The 19,792-nt window shown below is 38.1% G+C and overlaps 1 protein-coding gene across 1 annotated transcript; it reads right to left on the reverse strand.

Annotated features, from left to right (window-relative positions):
• Positions 1-3,200: 3,200 nt before the first annotated feature.
• Positions 3,201-12,035, reverse strand: LOC128515878 (ectonucleotide pyrophosphatase/phosphodiesterase family member 7-like). The gene is made up of 7 exons (XM_053490119.1): positions 11,808-12,035; positions 8,545-8,672; positions 7,540-7,685; positions 6,228-6,860; positions 5,803-6,037; positions 4,342-4,462; positions 3,201-4,160 (listed from the first exon to the last, which is right to left on the reverse strand). The coding sequence occupies exons 1-7, from the start codon at positions 11,924-11,926 to the stop codon at positions 4,106-4,108; spliced, it is 1,437 nt and encodes a 478-aa protein (XP_053346094.1). The 5' UTR covers positions 11,927-12,035; the 3' UTR covers positions 3,201-4,105.
• Between the last annotated feature and the right edge of the window lie 7,757 nt (positions 12,036-19,792).

The raw sequence follows: 19,792 nt of genomic DNA on the forward strand, positions 1-19,792 counted from the left end.
TTCGGACTAGAAGACTCATGAAAAAAGCCGCTCAATTCTGTTTCCAGTGTAATGCACTGCATAGTGTCTATGGTAGTCACATGACAATAAAAACTAAAGATTCAGAGTAATCAAAGGTAATTTCTCATTTCTGTTTCCTGTACATAACCTACTGAGGTTTTGCGATGGTTTGCGCATGCAGGCCCAGTAGAAAATTAATGAATCACTTTCTGAGACTACTCGTTTTTCTGTGTCACATTAAATACTTCTTCAAAAAGAAGGAATTGTTCATGAATGACCCATCATTATTAAAATTAGTCACTGATCTTGTGCTACACAGCAGTGGTTCTCAAACATGGTACTGGAGAACCACCTGCCCTGCACATTTATTACTCCCTGCATACCTGATTTAATTAATCAGCTAATGAACAGCCTTTTGTTAATTGAAGTGAATGTGGTTGAGCAGGGAAACACTAGGGTTGGAAACCATGCTATATAGATTGCTATGTGCTTTCTAAAAATAGCATGTTTGAAATGATAGGGGCCAGATGTATATTCTGATGGGGCCTATCTGGGTTAAACGTGGGGCAGATGGGTTTCACATGGACTTGGTCTTTGAGTGGGTTCAAACGTGGGTCAATACTGAAAATCCATTTTGGGTGGCCCCAAAACAGATATGGAATAAAAGTGAGCAGCCATAAAAGTCTTTATACAGTATATGTGAAACACATTGTCCCTTAATGTGTTCTTTAAAAATATATGAAATATAATATAATTCCATACTATACTTACTAATGAAAAAATGGGCACAGTGGATGAGTGGTTAGCACTGCTGGGGCTTCAAATCACACCTGTCTGCGATGCAGAGTACTTTTCTTCACGCACTTCCTCACTCTCCCACACACTCATTCCTCTATCCCACTTATCCACTATATCCTTGGAGCCTGTCGCTGGGAGACTTAGGGCATCAGCCATGGTACCCCTGGATAAGGTGCCAGTCCATCCCAGAACACACACACACACACACACACACACACACACACACACACACACACTACAGGCAATTTGAAAATACCCAATCTTCATATATCTGGACTGTGTGAGGACCCTAGCACAGGGAGAACATGCAGACTCAATGAGAATCAAAGCCTCAACTTGGGAGGCCACTTCTTTTCTTCTTAAAATGAATTTTCAATTTTTCTTTTTTTTTTTTTTTAGATGTTAAGGTAAATTAGGGGTGTTGAGGTGTTATGTTGCATTACACCATGGTTTTCAGGATTCCATTAACTGCAACTGCTAACATAATACTCATAATACATCTGATAAAAAATAAAAAAAAACTTTGAGTCTTTGTCTATGAGCCCCACATTACACTTTTTAATTGAATTTCCAAGAGACTTTTTTGTATTATCAGTTATTGTATTATCAGTTGTATTATTAGTGATGAGAGAAAAAAGATACTGGGGAGGGAACGACTGTGTACAGGAGCTCTGCTTTATTTCTGGACTTATCCTGATGTTTATTCAGTGCTGAAACTCTTCCATGAATGCTAAATTGGCTAAATGTTTCCATCCTGATAGTTTTGCCAATGTAAAGATTAAATACTTTTCTTGGGTAAACAATTTAAAATAATGTAGGTAACGTAAATGGTTATTGTGGTTCCTATAGAAATAATAAACCCATTACGATAAATGTAGCTCTTTTCACAGAGCCGTGCTGTTGTAAAAAAAATCAATCAACACCCTTTGATTCATTAATTTAACATTGCTGTGGTATAGCAATGTACCAACGTATGTTCTCTGTTAAAGGGAAAGGAATTTGACAGGTGTGACACGCCTCAGCCAGGGTGCTTAAAATTCCAGCAGCCCAATGAAAGATGCCTTCCTGCTTCCCTATGGAGCCCCATCCACAAATACTGCACATGTGCATTTTATGGAACAGATACTTCTTTTTTTTAACATATAAAGTTAAAGGAACACAGCTCATGCTTTACTTTCTCCTGTAAAGAATGAAGTGATCACTCATTGTAAAGTGGTATATATTGAATTAGTTGTAATAAATTTATGGTTCAACTGTGGAATGTTTTAATTGAATTTGGTTTTCACCACAGCGATGCAACCATGTTAAAATGTATAATGTTCGATTATGACTCTTTATCATATACTAATCAACCATACTGACTGTACGGCAAATAGTGTGTCACAGAGGATAACAAAGTCCAATTTAGATCCACTAGTTTCTATTTAGGTAGACATTATTTGTTTAATTAATGTTGTAAATATTTTATCACATTTGTTTATTCAGGATTTAGCTTAAATAATGCAAAGTATTAACTTACATAATTCTAAACTTAGAGGTTTTTTTATTATTATTTGAAGAAAGTATGTTTATGTGAAAGACTATCTGAATGGAAGCAAGACAAAGGGCTTAAGAGGCCACCACTTCCTGTTCCAGAGAGCCGACTCACAGGTTTATTACCTTAACCGCAAACATAATTGTTGGATAAGTTAGGAATGTGTTTTTCTTACCTTTGGTGAAAAGAAGATTTATGTTAGAATTAGAAAAAAAAGAATAGATTGTTTTTGTTACCTTTGGGTACAAACGCCCCAAAGTTTTAGCTAGGGAAAGTCTATTTGTGCATTTTTTATTACAAATATTATAAAAAAAAATAGTAATTCAAGTCAAACAGGGACTTATAACTTATAAAACTTAAACTTCTGGTGAATGAAAGCACAAAAGCCAATGACATTTATAGAAGCCTTCAAGCACAGTACACTCATGAGATTGGCCTAAGTGGCTTTATGCCCACTGCAGTCTTTCCCGTGAACATTCAGTGAGCGGAACGCCGGATCCTCGAAAATAAACTGATAAATTGTCGCCAACTTCCAGAAGAGACGTATTTGTGTTACGTGTCTGTGGGAACTGTATACACAATCATTGACTAACACCACCTGTACATTACCGGAACTCGACTAGACATTATTGCCACATCCCCTGTACAGTCCTGACGTCACTGGACTACCTTGATGGTGTCCAAGCACTAGTGAAACACTGGGATAAGTTCATAAGTGAAGCCGGGGATTATATAGAGAAATAAAGGGAGGTTTAATTCTAAAGGACCGTGTTTTGTTATTCTGCACAATCAATAGTCACACTTTGACTTGAACACCCTCCACACAATTTATTTATTTTTGAACAAATAATAATAGAGAAAATATACATGTTATGAATATAAACAAACATTACATTAGATGATAAATATATAGTTCCATGCTGTTTTACTTTCAACATTAATGCTATCACTGGAATTAAATCTGAGTTTCTTATTGGGTGTTCATCATGAGGGCTCCACTTCAGTAGGCAATATGGACATCCACATCTAAGCACCTCATTAAAAATGCCATATATACTGTAAGCCATGTGCACCTTTCTGAAGTGCCATTCATGCTGCTCCACAGGGGTCTGAGTAACACACTCTGAGGAAAGCCTTATTCACCCTCCTCCACGTGCATAAGCTTACAGATGTCCACAATCTGCTCGTGCATCATTGACTCACAGGGGACATAGAGAAACCAGTCAGAAGCAGATTGTCTAGGATTGAATGCTTTCTCTTCATTCTATATCAAAGGGAAGAGTTATGCACAATTCTAGGACAATATTAAGTCGTCTACCACTCAGCTTTCTACATCACTTCTACATCGACTATTTCACTACATCCTGTTTCTAATCTAAACCTCAATTATCTGATGTCTTGCAATGCCCATCTGACCAGTTAAAAAATCCGAATGTCCTTTTATTTTATTACATTTTTTTCAGAAGATTCAACGATTCAACTGGAGCCCGAAATGTTACAAAAAAAACCCACAAAGCATAAAACAGGGGAAAAAAAATTTATTTTAACACTATGGCAATACTTATGAAAATCTTGACAATAAAATGAAAATATCTTGACATAAATAATTTTTTTTCTGTTTTCTTTTCTTCTTTTTTGCAGTATGGCTGAGGAAATTAGTTCTTTAAAGTATTTTATTTCTTTATTTGTGTGTTAGTTTATACTTTTTCATATAGTCTGAAATTCCCTAATTTTCTTTCCAGTGGGGCAAAATGATACAAATGTAACTGCAGGCTAAAATGTTGTCTGTATTTTGTCACAATCTTCAGATTTTTCACAACTCCCAGCTCTAAAAAAAAAAGCACAAAAAATAATAATGAAAAAAAAGAGAAAAAGCAACAACAAACATATTAATAGACAAGAACATCATATGTTAAACCACCTTCATTTATTAATACATTAATACTAGAAATTGAATTGGTATTTTTTTCAGAGTTGTATTATTATTATTATTATTATTTATCCCATACCTCTGATTTTTTCTCTTGCGTAAAAGGACACTGTGGGTCACCATGACAACAAATACAATCACCAGAAAACCAGCGACAGCACCAAGGCCAATGAACACTCTGGACAAGTCAGAGCTGCTTTCTGCAAAATGGATGAGATTTTACATTAATTTGTGATCATAAGCTTATGAGTTTAAATCCCAGAAAGGCCAGAAAGCCACTGTGGGATACTGGGATGCAGAGGAAACTAAAAACAAAACAAAACTTAAAGACACCAATGATCACATGTTAATTCTAAATATTAATCTGCAGGTTATTCAGGGTGGGTTGTTACTTTCAGGAAAAATTTAGGAATTTCCAGTCTGTCCAGTCGCTGGCTGCAGAAGCAACGTCTTGACTGATTGCTTTTGTTGTATTTGATTAGTTATTTATAAGATTTAAACATTTCAGTTGAATTTAAAAAGCAATCAACAGTTTGACAGCAAAATAAAAAATCTCCAATTTTGCACCTTTGGAAAAAAAGGTTTATTCAAATAACCTTGCAAACTGATGGAGAATATTTTGTGCATGTTTAAATATTATGCTAAAATAGTTTGGGTTATGTAAGTGTGAATTTTGTGTCATTAAAAAAAAAAAAAGCTATAACTCCAACAGCGCACAAGATTGTCACTGGATAAATCAGCCTGCGGTTGTGTTTGTGGTTATTTGAGTATGCAATTTAGTATAAATGACATGTGGGTTGAATTTAAATAAAAGTATAACAAACTCAAGCTGTGATTGTTATAATTGTTTGAAAATCATGAGAAGTTTCACTGCTGTACATGAAGATAGCTTGCTATCATATTACAGGTATGTGCCATATAACTAACAGCTTCGCACACATAGCGCATGCATCTCATGTCTCTTGTACACAAATCACTTGTGCATGTTTTACATTTTGTAACATTGTTTCTCTGCTCCACCATATGACTTACATTACAGCATCCCTCATAGCTTTGGTAACATTGTGTTCAAAAAACATCCAAATTGAATAATGTCCTTGAACTTTGTCATTTAGTACTAGTAGAGTGAATGCAACGGCAGGAACAGGGTGTAAATGTCATTTTCTTGTCTTTAACATTTTCCAAAAAAGCTTTAAACACATTCAAACCATTCACAGGCTGTTGTGTTGCACAGAAAGCATTTTCACTTTATTGATTACGAGACAAAAATAAAAATGTGATTGGCTCATCAAGGCATGTTGTCTTTTGCCTAAAAATCTGGTGTCATTCTTTGCTTAAAACATGTACGTTTATAACTTTTAAAATAAGGTTTGCTTTAGACACACTTGTATGACAGAGGAAAACAATTCTCCAAAAAAATTCTCTTTAGTGTATTCAGTTGTCAAACTGTTCCAATTATTGCTTACTGTATTTCCATTTATTTCTACTAAAGTTAGGAACCATCTAAGATAATTAAGGATAATTTGAATAGTTAACTAACCATGTGGTTTCTCAGAGGAGAGCAACATGGAGCGCGTGACGTCCAGGTGTCCGTCGTTGGGTTCGGGTGTGATGCCCAGCAAGTGGCACATCAGTGAGTATATGTGCACAGTCTCAAATGGCTCAATAATAAAGTTTTTCCTGAAGTCAGGTCCTATTGCACGGAAGAATGGCTTCATGTCTAAATCATCATTGTCAAAGCCATGCTCTCCTTTGTTAAACTGCACAGGGAAGTACTGCAAGAAAAGTTCCACAAGACCATCCTTTATTAAACATTTGTCATTTACTGTACAACAAAATTTACCATGATTTGCAGTTGCACTTCTATTAAAGTTGTTGTGACCAAGCAGAACAATATTAAAATAAACCTAGAAAATCAATTGTATTTAAATTACTTTTAGTTGGTTGAACAGTCCAGTTACTCACCCCATTAATGACGTATCCCAAGTCAGCCCACAGGATTATAGGCAATATGCGGTCGTTTTTGGCAAAGTGCAACCTTGGTGGCATTTCCTCTTTCTTGTAGACATGGAGGTGAGGATGAGCCCCCTTCAGGGCATTGTACACTTTCTCCAGCTTTCCCTCTTTAGGAAGGAGCAAACCAGAGGGCCCGTAGTCCACCAGATGGAAGTCTAGATCTTGGAAAGAGAATCCCGGGATCTTGGAAAGTACAATCTCGTTTACCCCATTGCCACGAAACACTGTGGTCATGCCATGATCAGCAGTGATAATGATGTTGAGGCACTGGGTGAGGCCGTTGTGCTTGACAGAGTCTCTTAGGTAACCCACCGTTCGATCCACTTGTCTTACCATCTCCCTGCGCTGCTCTGAGTCTGGACCATATTTGTGGCCTGTGCTGTCCGGTTCTCCAAAATACAAGGCCACAAAGTCCAGGTCATTTTCTCCAAACCAGATGCCAATGATTTTGTCAATGTTCTGGCGCCATGCTGTCTCATTGCTGTAGTTGTAGAAGCGAGGCTCCACTTCAGACACCTCTGCTTTCTCACCATCATAGAATGAAGCTGTTCCAGGAAAGTGAAATGAGCCAGCTCGGAGACCCTGGGTTTTGAAAAGAGAAAAGGAAAACCATATTTTATAGAAACTCAGCTTAAATGTCAGATGTTAAATGTTATTGCAACACCAAATGTCATTAAATGCAACATAAACGCGGTCATCCAGGACTTGTTTATTATCTATTACATTTTCAGCTGCTGCATGATGGTGCCTTGAGTTGCATTCTGATAAATTCGAGGTCATTGGTTCATACTTAGACTCAGGTTACTTCTCTTCTGTACCGGGACTGGGATACACACTGGAGGTTCCACTTGCCAAGCGACTAACTAATGTTTATTTTATTATATTTATCCATCTCTGGCATTAATAGTCCAGGTGCTGTGACTTGTTACCTTATGCTTGCAACAATTACAATGTGTCTAAATGTAAAAGGTAATCGTGCCAGTTATCACAAGACAGAATCTGTTGTGTGCCATGTTGCCATTCTCCGAGCAGATAAAATCTAAGATCTTTCTTATCTCTGCCATATAATAGATAGCAATTCATACTTTTATGTATATGATAGTCCAGCAAAAGTCCATTGACCAATCCCAGATTCAGCTTCAGGACCAGAAAGAGGTTTCACCCCTAGCATATTTGTATGATTATAATAGTGATTAGAAAGTTTCCATGCATGGTGAAAGTGTAAAATTTTGCTTAGCAAGGCTTTTGTGTGTTTTTGTACCTGTCTCTGAGCGGTGATCCAGATTGGCAGGCTGCCGTTATCCCACCACTCGTTCACAAATTGTGTTTGGTAGTATGGCTTCTTCTCCGATGTCGTGGTGTTGAACCACATGTTGTGTATTACACCATGATTCTCAATATATTTACCTGGTGGATAAATGACAATGCCAGTATTGGAATGAGCTCAGTCAGGGTCAGGGGTAGTTCAGGTTAAGGCATAATGTCCACGGTTTTGAAGATTCCAGGTTCAAATCCCCTGACCACCTACTTGTCCCTGTTGGGAGCTTGAGCAAAACGCTTAACCCTCAACTGCTCAGATGTATATTGAGATAACAGATGTAAGTCACTCTGGATAAGGGTGTGTGCTAAATGTAATGTCAATGAGCTCTCTTCACACTGTGTTATGATGTTTTAGTAAACATAATTAATAATGGAGTGGTGTGAAAAAACAGAGTTACTGTTACCAACCAGGTGATGAAGATTTTCTTATCACAGCACATCCCAGAGTTTTTTTTTTTAAATAACAATTGATTATAGAAACAGTAACTTATTATTTCAAGTGTAGTATAAGATTTACACTGAACAATCATAAAAACAATCGAAAAGAATGGAAGAAAGTAAGGAATATCTGGGTGACACCAGATATTGGAATTATAAATGACTATACAGGTGTGAAGTGTGAAGATAAACCGTCTTGAGTGTGTTCAGTATAAACAGATTTTGAATAAGACACATAGAATAAGTAACAGGGCCGTGTTTATGGTTACAGCAGCAGCTTTAGGGTACAAATCTAAAGTTCACCAGGTGTTGCCTGATAAAGTGGCCGCTTCGTGTAAAGCACATGGTATCAGTGTGTCTTAATGAAGGATATGTCTTGATAAGACAAAAACATTTTGATTGATAAGAGAGTTGCATGTGTATGGTGTAGATAAGAAGATTGTGTGAAGGACACAAACAGCAATAGTCAAATTCTAATGAGGTTATTAAAGTACAGGTGTGTCATTACCTGTTAAAATTGTGAAGTGAGTAGGACTGGTCATGGTGAGGAAGGACGGTGTCACATAAGGAGCTTTTACTCCATCTATAGCCATTTGGTCCAGGTGAGGTGTATCCACATCCCTGTCATAATTCCATCTGAAACAACAGTAGGTTTAATCCCATGTAGTAGTAGTATTTTATTAGTGCTTAGTTTATTTTATTACTTATTTATTCAAGATCTAAATGAACATGCACTATTTGTGTGTTGTGAATGAAATGCAAGTGGATAGCTTTATGGCAGATTCATTACAAAAAACTAACAGTTGCAGCAGTTATTAACTTTAAGAAAGAGGGATAGAGGTATAGAGCGAGATAGAGGGTTAGATAGCTAGAGATAGATATATGAAATTGTTCCTGAATCTAGGCCATGCAGAGCTAGTGCAGAGCATTGGAGCATGTTTAAACATTTTGGCTGCTCCCCTACTGACATTAATGCCTCGTTAATCCCTTGGTATCAATTGATAAGTCTCATTATCAAGTCATTTTTTTATTTTTAAGCGCATTTATGGAGCCTTTATTGTTTTTTATCCTCTCTTTACCTGTTTGGAAGAAATCGGCAGCCAAAAATCCTTGTATTACATGTAGATAGGAGTAATTACTCAAATTAACAAAGTGATGTTTTAAGGAATATAGTGCTGATTAAACACGAGTGAAAGATATATTCCATGATAGTACAAGTCAGATGCACAATAAAAAATTTTTCAAGAATCTTAAATGGCTGTGGTTTGGTTCTATAATTTGTGTTAATTTTATAATAAAGTTTTATGACTTTACCATATTTTATGAATTTAAATTATATAAATTCACCCTATAATTTTTATTCCTAAAATATGTGTGGCATAGCTGGCAACATTTCAGAAAAGTTTGGAGTGAGATATTGAAAATAAGGGCGTACAGTACATGACGCCTCATAATGAAAAATACTAAGAAAGGAAAATGTTATTTTCCCTCACTTATGTTTATTACCCTTTGAGTATCTTATGATTATAAAAGGTGCCACATGATTAAACTCAATGCAAATATGTTAATGTTACTGTAAATGCTGACATGTTCTAATGATAATACTATATCACTGCCGCCACTGCTTAATGTGACAGCAGGTGCAAATATTATTTCTGTCCACTTGGAGAAAATAAAGTGGAAACTCATGCCGATGCGTTCCGGTATTTCTGTGTATGTGAGAGAGTGCAGGGATGCAGTGAGTGAAGTGCTATCCATCGACGGGATGATATGAGGTCATTATCATATTGTTATCACCATTGTAATCATTTTCAGTACTCGGTTATTGTTCTTAAGTCTTACAGCTGCTCCTAGCAAGGGGTTGCCACATCAGACCATTCAATCCACACACAAGCTTGGCACAGTTTTTACTTAAAATGCCCTTCTTGACAGAACTCTTCCATTTTATCTAGGCTTGGGTCTGGCACTGCCGCAGCAGTGGCTGGGGTCTAGGCATTGGGTGGGAATCAAACCCAGGCCTTCTGCATGGCAGACAAGAAACCTACCACTGAGCCACCAGTGCCTAATTCGCAATAGTCAGTACTTTGTTAAAATTTTATGTCGGTGCAGTTTAATTATCAGTTATTTAGGGATTGGTAGAAAATTGATAAATTATTTAATGGCTCACTATGGAAACATTATTATGTCAATAAAACATCATTATTGCTTTGTGTACAAATGAGCTGTAGAATCATTTTCATGTCCTTACAAATGTTTAAATCATTAACAGCTGAATGTGGGGTCACTGCACTTTACTGAATTAACCGAAATGGAACCAAACGAACAACTTTAGAAACAATTTTAAATCAGGAGAAATCGAAATTTGTCTCAAATTTGTATATTTGTGAATGTGGTGAGTGTATAAAACAGTGTAATGTTAATTGTAAATCAAATTACATGGATTTCACACCACCCCTCTTTTATTTCTTTTTTTTATTTTAATTTCATTAATTAATTCATTTATTTATTGCAATTTCATGTTGAAATGCTCCACAATGCTGATTCCTTAGGTCCAAACACACAATCCTCCAGGAACCTTGTCAATCATTCAGTATGTTTTTCATGGTATTCATAAAAATAATTCTATAAAAAATAGAAGTGAGTTTTCCAATGTAGACATGGATCACCTCCCCACTGAACATGCAATGTTTAAGAATAATGCCTTTTTTTTTTTACCTGAAAAATACAATTTATTAAAAATTTTTGAAATAAAAGTGAATTACCCTGATTAGAAAGGTTAGTAAATACTTTATTTATGGCTTGGTTGGGGTCCTCAAACGTACACATTTAGAGCTTTTAATAAAAACCTTTCATTTGAAATTATGCATCTAATATACCCTTCAAAAAGGACACATGGGCCTCAGAGTAGTGTAGTGATAAAGTGCTCACCCTATCATCCTGAGATCGTGAGTTTGATTCTCGGGTGATGCTGGAGAGAGCTATTTGGCCAAGCTCTCAAAGCGAGGTGCGATGAGAGGCACTTAGCGCTCGCATAACACTCATGGCTTTATAGCCAGCCATGGATGTTTGTGTGCTTACAGAACAGTGAAATGAATTTTCCCCATATCCCAGTTAGGAAGCTGGGGTCAGAGCACAGGGTCAGTCAGGATACAGAGCCCCTGGAACAGATAGGGTTAAATGCCTTACTCAAGGGCTCAACTGTGGTAACTTAGCAGTGCTGTGGCATGAACCCCCGACCATCCGATCAGTAACCCATTCACCCACAGCCTTAACCAACTGCACCACATGTCTGGCAGGACTGTCCCTAAGTGTCTTGGTGCCCTAGGTGAGTTTTTGCATTGGGGCCTCAGATAGATTTCACATAATGTAAATGTTAACAAATCACAGAAATAAATTACATAACAGTGCAGCAGTGCTAATAATAAAAAAAAAAAAAGTTCACCTCAGCAGTACTACAATAACAGAATGCTCATGTGGTGTTTGGCACCATACGGACATGCCTATGCCATGTATGCCATAAAACCCCCCTGTTCTTGGGTAAAAGAAACTGTACGCAATACTGGTACAAACTGTGTATATTTAATGGCACAACCCCAGTTATGAGTAAGGTATGGTTCTGTGCTATTTATTTGTGACACTGTGTTTGTAAATCAACACATTGTGTATGTGTGTTATACGATTTTTACATTTGCATACATCTAATTTTCATTTTGGATAAAATATAATAAACAAACAAACAAACAAGGACAAACAAACACATAGGTGTCTCACCTGAAACCATCAAAGGAGACCAGCAGCACCTTTCTGCGATGTAGGCAGTTATTTTTTCCGAGAGGTACAGCATGCAAAGTGCATGCAAACACACACAGACACACACACAAACTCCACATGGCTTTCACTGTTGAGTCGTCTCCTACAGCTCTGTGCCCAAGTTGAGGGATGATTGTGATTTTCGTCCTTCAGATTTTCCCTTATGAAGTCATAACCACCTTCTGTCTGTCTGTCCCTCTGTTTTTTAATCAAATTCATAGCCAAAGTTTGCTCTTATCTTAACTGCTTTTATCTACTTGATAGCAAAGGCCTTTACTCAGCAGCTTTTTCTCGGCACAAGTTAGTGTTACTGAAATAAAGTTTTCAATTCTGATTGACTATCTGTCTTCTAGATTAATTTCGTCTCTGTCACTGATGTACAAAGATTAACAATATTATGCTTATAACTGTTAGCAGATAAAGAACAATTAAATCAATAATGAAGCTCAACTTTATGAACACTTCTGCACAAGTTTTACAAAAGTCTTCCAGTCTGTCTCAGTTGCTTTGTTTGCCTTTCCACTTTAATTTCAATCATTTTTGCTTTAGCTGAACATGAGGATTTGTCTATCTCATTCTCCACTTTGGCCTTGATGCAAGTTCAAGGGAAATGTTAAGAGATTTAGATAAGAGAAACTGTACTGCTCCTCCACTGGTGTGGGTTTGTCTTGATCTTGGTGTCATGAAAGTTGTATTCCATTTTAACATGCTCCCCTCGAGTGCCAACTCAAACAAACAAACAAATGAATAAACAAATTTGACAAGATACACAATTTTATAAAACCACATGATGCACTATTTGTTTGTTTGTTTGTTTCCATTCCAACCCTAACCTCCCCATGGCAACTTCAGTCTTTGTCATGTGCTCTTTTTCTCTGAGGAAATGCAGTCACAAATTTCCAGCATGGCTCACATTACTGCATCATGTGAGAGGTGCCCTCTGCTGTCACAAGTTCATACTTACAAATTATTAACACAATTATAGTACACATGCAGAACGTAGGCTAGTAAGCACAAGATTATTTCCAGGATGTTTGGGTACTGTGGGTTGTGGGGTGGAGACACAGTAAAGTGGACTTGGATATGGGAAGTTTGGAGGCCAAGTTGACAGCCTTGGACTCACTGCTTGCTGGTCCCCATGCAGTGGCACCTTAAAATGAGTGGGCTATATTAAGCAGCAGTTGATCATTTTAGTCCTGAAGTTAATGCAGAAAAAAAAATAGGAAGGCATAAGAATACCCAGAAGCTAACAAAAGTGAAACAAAGAAACCCAGTGAACCAGAGACAGGGTAATGGGGAGCCAAGACTTTACACCAATAGTGTGAATGCTGGACTGTGTAGTTTGATCCAATTGAAGATCTTCTGTTGTTCTTTCTAGAAAACCTTGGGTTCTGCAATTCATGTGGATGTTACTCTGACACATATTATACCATGGGCAGTGGTGCCCACATATCATGGGCAGTGGTGGCTCAGAGGGCTAAGGCACTGAGTTACCGACCGGAAGATTGGCGGTTCAATCCCCAGCTCCACCAGGTTGCCACTTTTGGGCCCTTGAGCAGGGGCACTGTATTATGGCTGACCCTGTGCTCTGACCCCAGTTACGCTGCGATATGTGAAGAAGGAATTTCACTGTGCTGTAATGTATAGGTGACAAATAAAGGCTTTACTTAAACTTAACTTAAATATTACCTACCCAAACAAATGGTCCAAGGAATGATGTCTGTGCCAAAGTCTGATGCTACAATCAGTATGTCTCAGCAGAAATCTGAATTCACCAGATGAGGATATGTGGTCTTACTCTTCAACTGTCCCAGTTTGTTCTTAAATGACAGATGTGGCTTAAGGATAGTTAAACCTTCTGGTGTCTAGAATCTATGGTGCATCAGTCACAGTCCAAAGGACATAAAAAAATGAAATAAAAAAATACATACTAATTGTCCTCAATTCTCCTAGAAGTAAAGCTCCCAGAAGTAAAAATTTATAACTACCGTCCAATAAGCAGCCATGCACTTAAGTAACTATTCAAGATGAAAGAGCATAGAATAGAGTGTATAGAATTTATGGTGCCTGATATTCACGATACTGAATCATGAAAGTTTCCAGACATGAGCGCCCTTATCAATAAATTTCACTTACATTTATAGGGGTGGTGTTAATGTCTGAATTCATAAGCATTGACCCAGAAATTGTAGGTTGACCCCACTAACTTTGATAAATGCCTTCCAACCCAGAACAAGTCTGGATGGTATGAAACATTTACTTACTCTCTGAGCCTACTGTGAATCTTCATACCTGAGGGGGTGCTGCTGAAGATTCCTTAGGTCAGGTATCTCAGGATAACAAATGCCATCCCAACCCACTTTGGGCACCTTTGCACCAATTGAGCATGGTTTAAATACCACAGTCATACCTTTATGACAACATGACATGTCACGAATTTAAAATCATTTTAAACTGGTTTCTACACCATGTCAGTGAGGTTACTAAACTGAAATACCCACCACGTTCATCAGATATTCCAGTAGAGCACCATTGGGATGTGCTGGAACGGGAGATTCGTATCATGAACGTGCAGCCAACAAATCTGCAGCAACTGCGTGATGCCCTCAGGACAGTATAGACCAAAGTCTATGGAATGTTTCCAGCTCTGAATCTATACCACAAAAAAAAAAATTTGTTCTGAAGGCGAAATGGGTACAGCCTTGTACTAGCAAGATGTACCTAATGAAGTGGCTGGTGAGTGTACCGTACAGTATGTTGCTTGTTACATTGAAGGTGGAGCTGGGCCCGCCATCACAATACACATTTGTTTACATTAATATTGTGTGTATCTTGTGTGAGACTAAATACAGAATCACTAATAAATGTACTTTTTCTCTCAGGATTATAGTATATGCATCTCAGACAGAGGATCCAGGGCTTGTAGAGGTCAGATATTTAGCAGCAGAAATGTCTACAGCTTTCATGAATGATGCATTCAAATATTTGAGATTACCCAATTAACACTAATGGGTTAATTTTATAACACCACCATAGTAAAAAGTGTAAAATAACATGGACCTTGTAAATTTAAATATGGCTTCCAGTGACTTCTGCATGTGGTACTGAAAAGGGATTGTGCAGACATGAACACAAGGAGGCAGCAAAAGAACTGGAATAAACTTTAACATGACTCTTATCAAGAGCTTGGAGCGCTCTTAAAGCTCAGAGCATTTTAACCAGAGCATTTTAACCAGTATTTTTTTTTTGCTGTCTTTTTAATAAACATATATAGGGATCAGTATTGTGCAGTATAGAATTTGTGTTTTTTCTTTTGTTTAAAATAGGAAAAAATATGAACTGAGTTTTAGTTCGTTTTAACCAACCACCATGACAGAGAAAAAAATGTAAATAAAAAAAGGCAAAGAAACAGCACAGATACACATAATCATGTGTTTTTATGACCAAAATACTCAATCTCAGTAAAACCGAACTGTTGTTTATCCCTTGTGACTCATCTCCAGGTCAAGACCTTGTGATATCCATGGACAACAACCAAATCACTCCCTCAACCACCGCCCGCAATCTTGGGGTAACCGTGGACAATCATCTGTCATTTTCCCCACACATCGCTAACCTTACTCGCTCTTGTCGATTTCTTCTTTACAATATCAGAAGAATTCGCCCATTTCTTTCTTCACAGGCTACTCAGGTGCTTGTTCAGTCCCTTGTTATTTCAAGACTGGACTACTGCAACTCACTCCTGGCAGGCCTGCCTCTGTCCACGATTCGTCCTCTGCAACTGATCCAGAATGCAGCAGCACGACTCGTTTTTAACCTTCCCAAGTTCTCCCACACCACCCCACTCCTCCGCTCCCTGCACTGGCTTCCTGTAGCTGCCCGCATCAAATTCAAAACACTGATGCTTGCCTACAAAGCCAAAAATGGCCCAGCACCCACTTACCTCTCTGCGCTAATTACACCACGCACTGCACCACGTTGCCTCCGATCCTCCAGCACTGCTCGCCTCATCCCACCATCTCTCAGGGATCGAGGGCGGCATTCATCCAGGCTCTTTTCTGTTCTGGCACCTAGATGGTGGAATGAACTTCCTCTAGATGTCCGTACATCAGAGACTTTGACTATCTTTAAACGACGACTCAAGACTCATCTGTTTCTCCAGTACTTGGACTAACCCCCCTCCCCCCCCCCCCCCAAAAAAAAAAAAAAAAAAAAAAAAAAAAAAACTGTTGTGTTGGACTAATGGTACTTAGTTATTAACTTAGTTAACCCAGTGTAAGTATGTATCCAATGTTGTTAACATTAAAGCACTTTTTGTAAGTCGCTCTGGATAAGAGCGTCTGCCAAATGCCTAAATGTAAATGTAAATGTAAATACTGTATGTCAATATAATAATAACATGCTAATTTTGATCATGTTCATAATTCCCATATTACAGTAGCGGTGAATTTAAATTTGAAGCCTTCTCATGATCACTCACCAGCAAGGCTTCCACATAAGCACACAGTGAAACCTCAAATTGCGAGTACTGTGGTTTGCGAGTGTTTCACAAGACGAGCAAAGATTTGTAATAAATTTTGAATTAAAAAAAATGAGCAACTTTTGGTTTTTGAGTACCAAGTATCATGTATCACGCATGCGCTTCTTGTTTTGACACCGGGCATCACATGATCACAACTGAGCCAATGTTTTTTCTCTCTCTTGTGCTGCGGAATTGTGGGTAATCGTCTCCCCTGCTGGGTCTTAGTAAGCGTCTCTCCCTGGTTTAATTAACATCCGTGCAATCATGTTCTGTTTACTATAACACTGTGGCCATGTGTGTGTGTAAAACATATTTTATTTTGTGTTTAAAAGTGCATGTGTACAGCGCATGTGTACTTTTTCTTATAACACATGTGTGTGCGCGTGCAAAGCAAAAGAAAGTCTTGTTAGAGGTTAAAAATCCATGTTCTCCCTCTGATTCAGCCTGTCATGTGAGTGCGTTATGTGTGCACGCGCATAATTAAACACCGTGCCGAAGCAGAGAGGGGATACTTTGCACACACACAAACACACACACACACACACACACAAAGGGGGTGCTTCGACCACACACACACTCTGCTCTACACAGAAACACTGCTCTGAGGCGATTCTTTTCAAAGGTAAAGTTCATTTGTTTGTTTGTTTTACACACACAGTGTCATTAGCAATGTTCCTTGATAATTTGTCCAACAAAACAGTCTATCCATTAATGTGTGTGTGTGGTGTGTGTGTGTGTGTGTCAGTGCGCACAAACGGAAAGACTTATCCGTCTGGATTCATTTTTACTTTTTTTTTTAAAGGTAAAGTGCAGGTTATTTTGTTTTATTTTTACTTTATACTTTATTTTGTATTAATTATTTTTATTATTTTTTTGGGGGGCTCTTGAACAAATAATTTGAGTTTCTATCATTTCTTATGCCGTGTTTCTGGCATGTGTCTGTGCTGCTTGAGTTTTAAGGGTTTTAAACTGCTTAAGTGACAAAGCTAAGATGTTACTAAGCTTCCTGCAAGTCATTTATGTTTGTACAGATGATTATACAGTTGCGGCGGCCTTTAAACTTTTCTGTAAGGTGCTATATAAATAAATGTTAATTGATTGATTGATTGATAAATAGTTAAAACTTCAAAGAGTGTTGAAGGAGATACATGTATTTAATATGTAAACATGTTTCAGACACGGATATCTTATATTGTTTGCTGACAGGCTGCAGTTTTGCCTGAATATTTCTTAACATAGACAGTAATTTTAATTCAATTCAATTTTATTTCTATAGCGCTTTTAGCAATTTTCATTGCCGCAAAGCAGCTTTACACTGTCAAAAGAATTATTTAAGTTAGTATGAAATGTGAATTTGTATGAATCAAAATGGTGAGTTTGTCCCTGGTGAACAAGCCGAGGGCGACAGTGGCAAGGAAAAACTCCCTGAGATGGTAATAGGAAGAAACCTTGAGAGGAACCAGACTCAACAGGGAACCCATCCTCATCTGGGTGAAACAGAAAGCAGTAAATGATCTGCATTCATACAGTGTGTAGGGTGGGAGGCAGTTCAGCTATAATAGCTGATGTTAATTGATGTTAATATGGAGTCCAGGTAGTTATTGAAGACCCAGGTAGACTTGTAAGAAGTTCCAGTCATGAACTATCGAACTGTCAAGACCCCAGAGAAATAGTTGCCAACACCAGTCAAGGCCAGAACCATTTTCTAGGTAGAGAGAATCATCCCCAGACACCAGACGCATCCCAGAGAGACACACGGGGCATCCATGTGACGAGATCTTCAGCCAGAAGCGGGGCACCAGGATGGGTCAGACAGGTCCGGAGGGCAGAGGGAGTCTGGATCACTGGCAGCTCAGGAACGACATGTGTAGCTCGACAGAGAGAGAGAAAGAGTGGAAGGGGGGGACAGGAGGAGAGAGGAAAAAGAAAGAGGGGGGGAAAGAGAAGAAGAGGAGAGATGGCAGTTAGGTATGGTCACAGTCACACAATGTATAATGTGAATGTATATTAACTGTAGAGTGCAAGCAGAGACTCCGACAGGACTAACTATGACAGCATAACTAAAAGGGAGAGCCAGAAGGAAACACAAACATGAGGGGGAACTGAGATGTAAAGCAAACAATCACCTCACCGTCAGCAAACCTGAGTGATCAATGAGAGTGAGGAAGACAGCATCCAAACATACCAGTTCACCATAATACTCTACGTCCATGAGTCCCCCAGATCTGCTCCTTTACCTATGGCTAATCTATTTATAAAAATGCTCGGCTAAATAAATAGGTTTTTAGCCTGGACTTAAACACTGAGACTGTGTCTGAGTCCCGTACACTATTTGGAAGACTATTCCATAATTTTGGGGCTTTGTAAGAAAAAGCTCTGCCCCCAGCTGTATTTTTCATAATACGCGGTACAATTTCAGTCTATATGATGATAAGCACTGTCACCTTGCACCTCCAGGGGTTTAATTTTAGTCTTTGGTCTGTGTAATGAAGTTTGCATGTTCTCCTTGTGTTTGGCTGATTTCCTCCGACAGTCCAAAGGTTAATGGGAATTCTCAAATTGTCTATAGGGTATGTGTGTGTGCCCTATGATAGATTGGCATTGTGTCCAGGGTGTACCCTGCCTCGTGCCCTAAGTCTCCTGGGATAGGCTCCATGACCTTGTGATGCTGTTATGCTGCAGAGTTAGTGATATAGAAGATGAATAAATGAATGATGTTAAGCACTGTAATGACTTTCATAGGAGTTACTTTAAGTATGTAACCTCACTTAAAGTCAAATCTCTTGAAGCTATAACACACAAATGTGTTTGTGTGTGTATGTGATGCGTGAAGGGTATAATAATTGTGTCACTGTGTATTATTGCACGTCAGAGACATAGAGAGAGGAGAGTGGGTAAAGTTTACAACGTTAATGTGTTTGTGGTTTTACACAGATGATGAAGTGAAAGTAACAAGGTCACTGCATGGCCTCTGAGTGTCCTTTGTCAACTCAGCCTAACTCAGTCGTAAGATAAGGAGCGAGCGTGGCCTCGTCTCATTGTAATCTGAGGCTGCCCTGTGTTTGAAGAATAAGCCCCTCCCGCCACACCTTTGATGTATGCTATTGGAAATCAATAGTTTATAAGGACAACCCATTACTGACTTTTATTACCACAATACTATCATAAGCTTCTAAACAGCTGCTCAGTCTTTTCTCTCTCTCTCTCTCTCTCTGATCTCTGCTTTCTTTTTATTACTGTAACAGGTGGTTTAAATGGGTCTGTAATTACTGTTGATTCACCCGTTATGAAGTAATTTCACGTATCTCATCGTCTCATCGTTGCAATCCTTCTCAAAATTAATCAAAGTACTGAAGGTAAAGATTAAGGAATAAATTTATATTTGCATTACATTACATCCATATTTACAGTTTATATTGATTTA

Source organism: Clarias gariepinus, chromosome 28 (assembly GCF_024256425.1).
Source record: "Clarias gariepinus isolate MV-2021 ecotype Netherlands chromosome 28, CGAR_prim_01v2, whole genome shotgun sequence".
NCBI lineage: Eukaryota > Metazoa > Chordata > Actinopteri > Siluriformes > Clariidae > Clarias > Clarias gariepinus.

What these genes read in the sequence shown, in the direction of transcription:
- LOC128515878 (XM_053490119.1), bottom strand. Translation starts at nt 11,926, where the DNA reads ATGTGGAGTTTGTGTGTGTGTCTGTGTGTGTTTGCATGCACTTTGCAT. An exon ending in TCACTTCACAATTTTAACAG is followed by an intron (nt 7,686 to 8,544) that starts GTAATGACACAC and finishes TTTATCCACCAG; the next exon opens with GTAAATATATTGAGAATCAT. An exon ending in TGGGATACGTCATTAATGGG is followed by an intron (nt 6,038 to 6,227) that starts GTGAGTAACTGG and finishes CTTTTCTTGCAG; the next exon opens with TACTTCCCTGTGCAGTTTAA.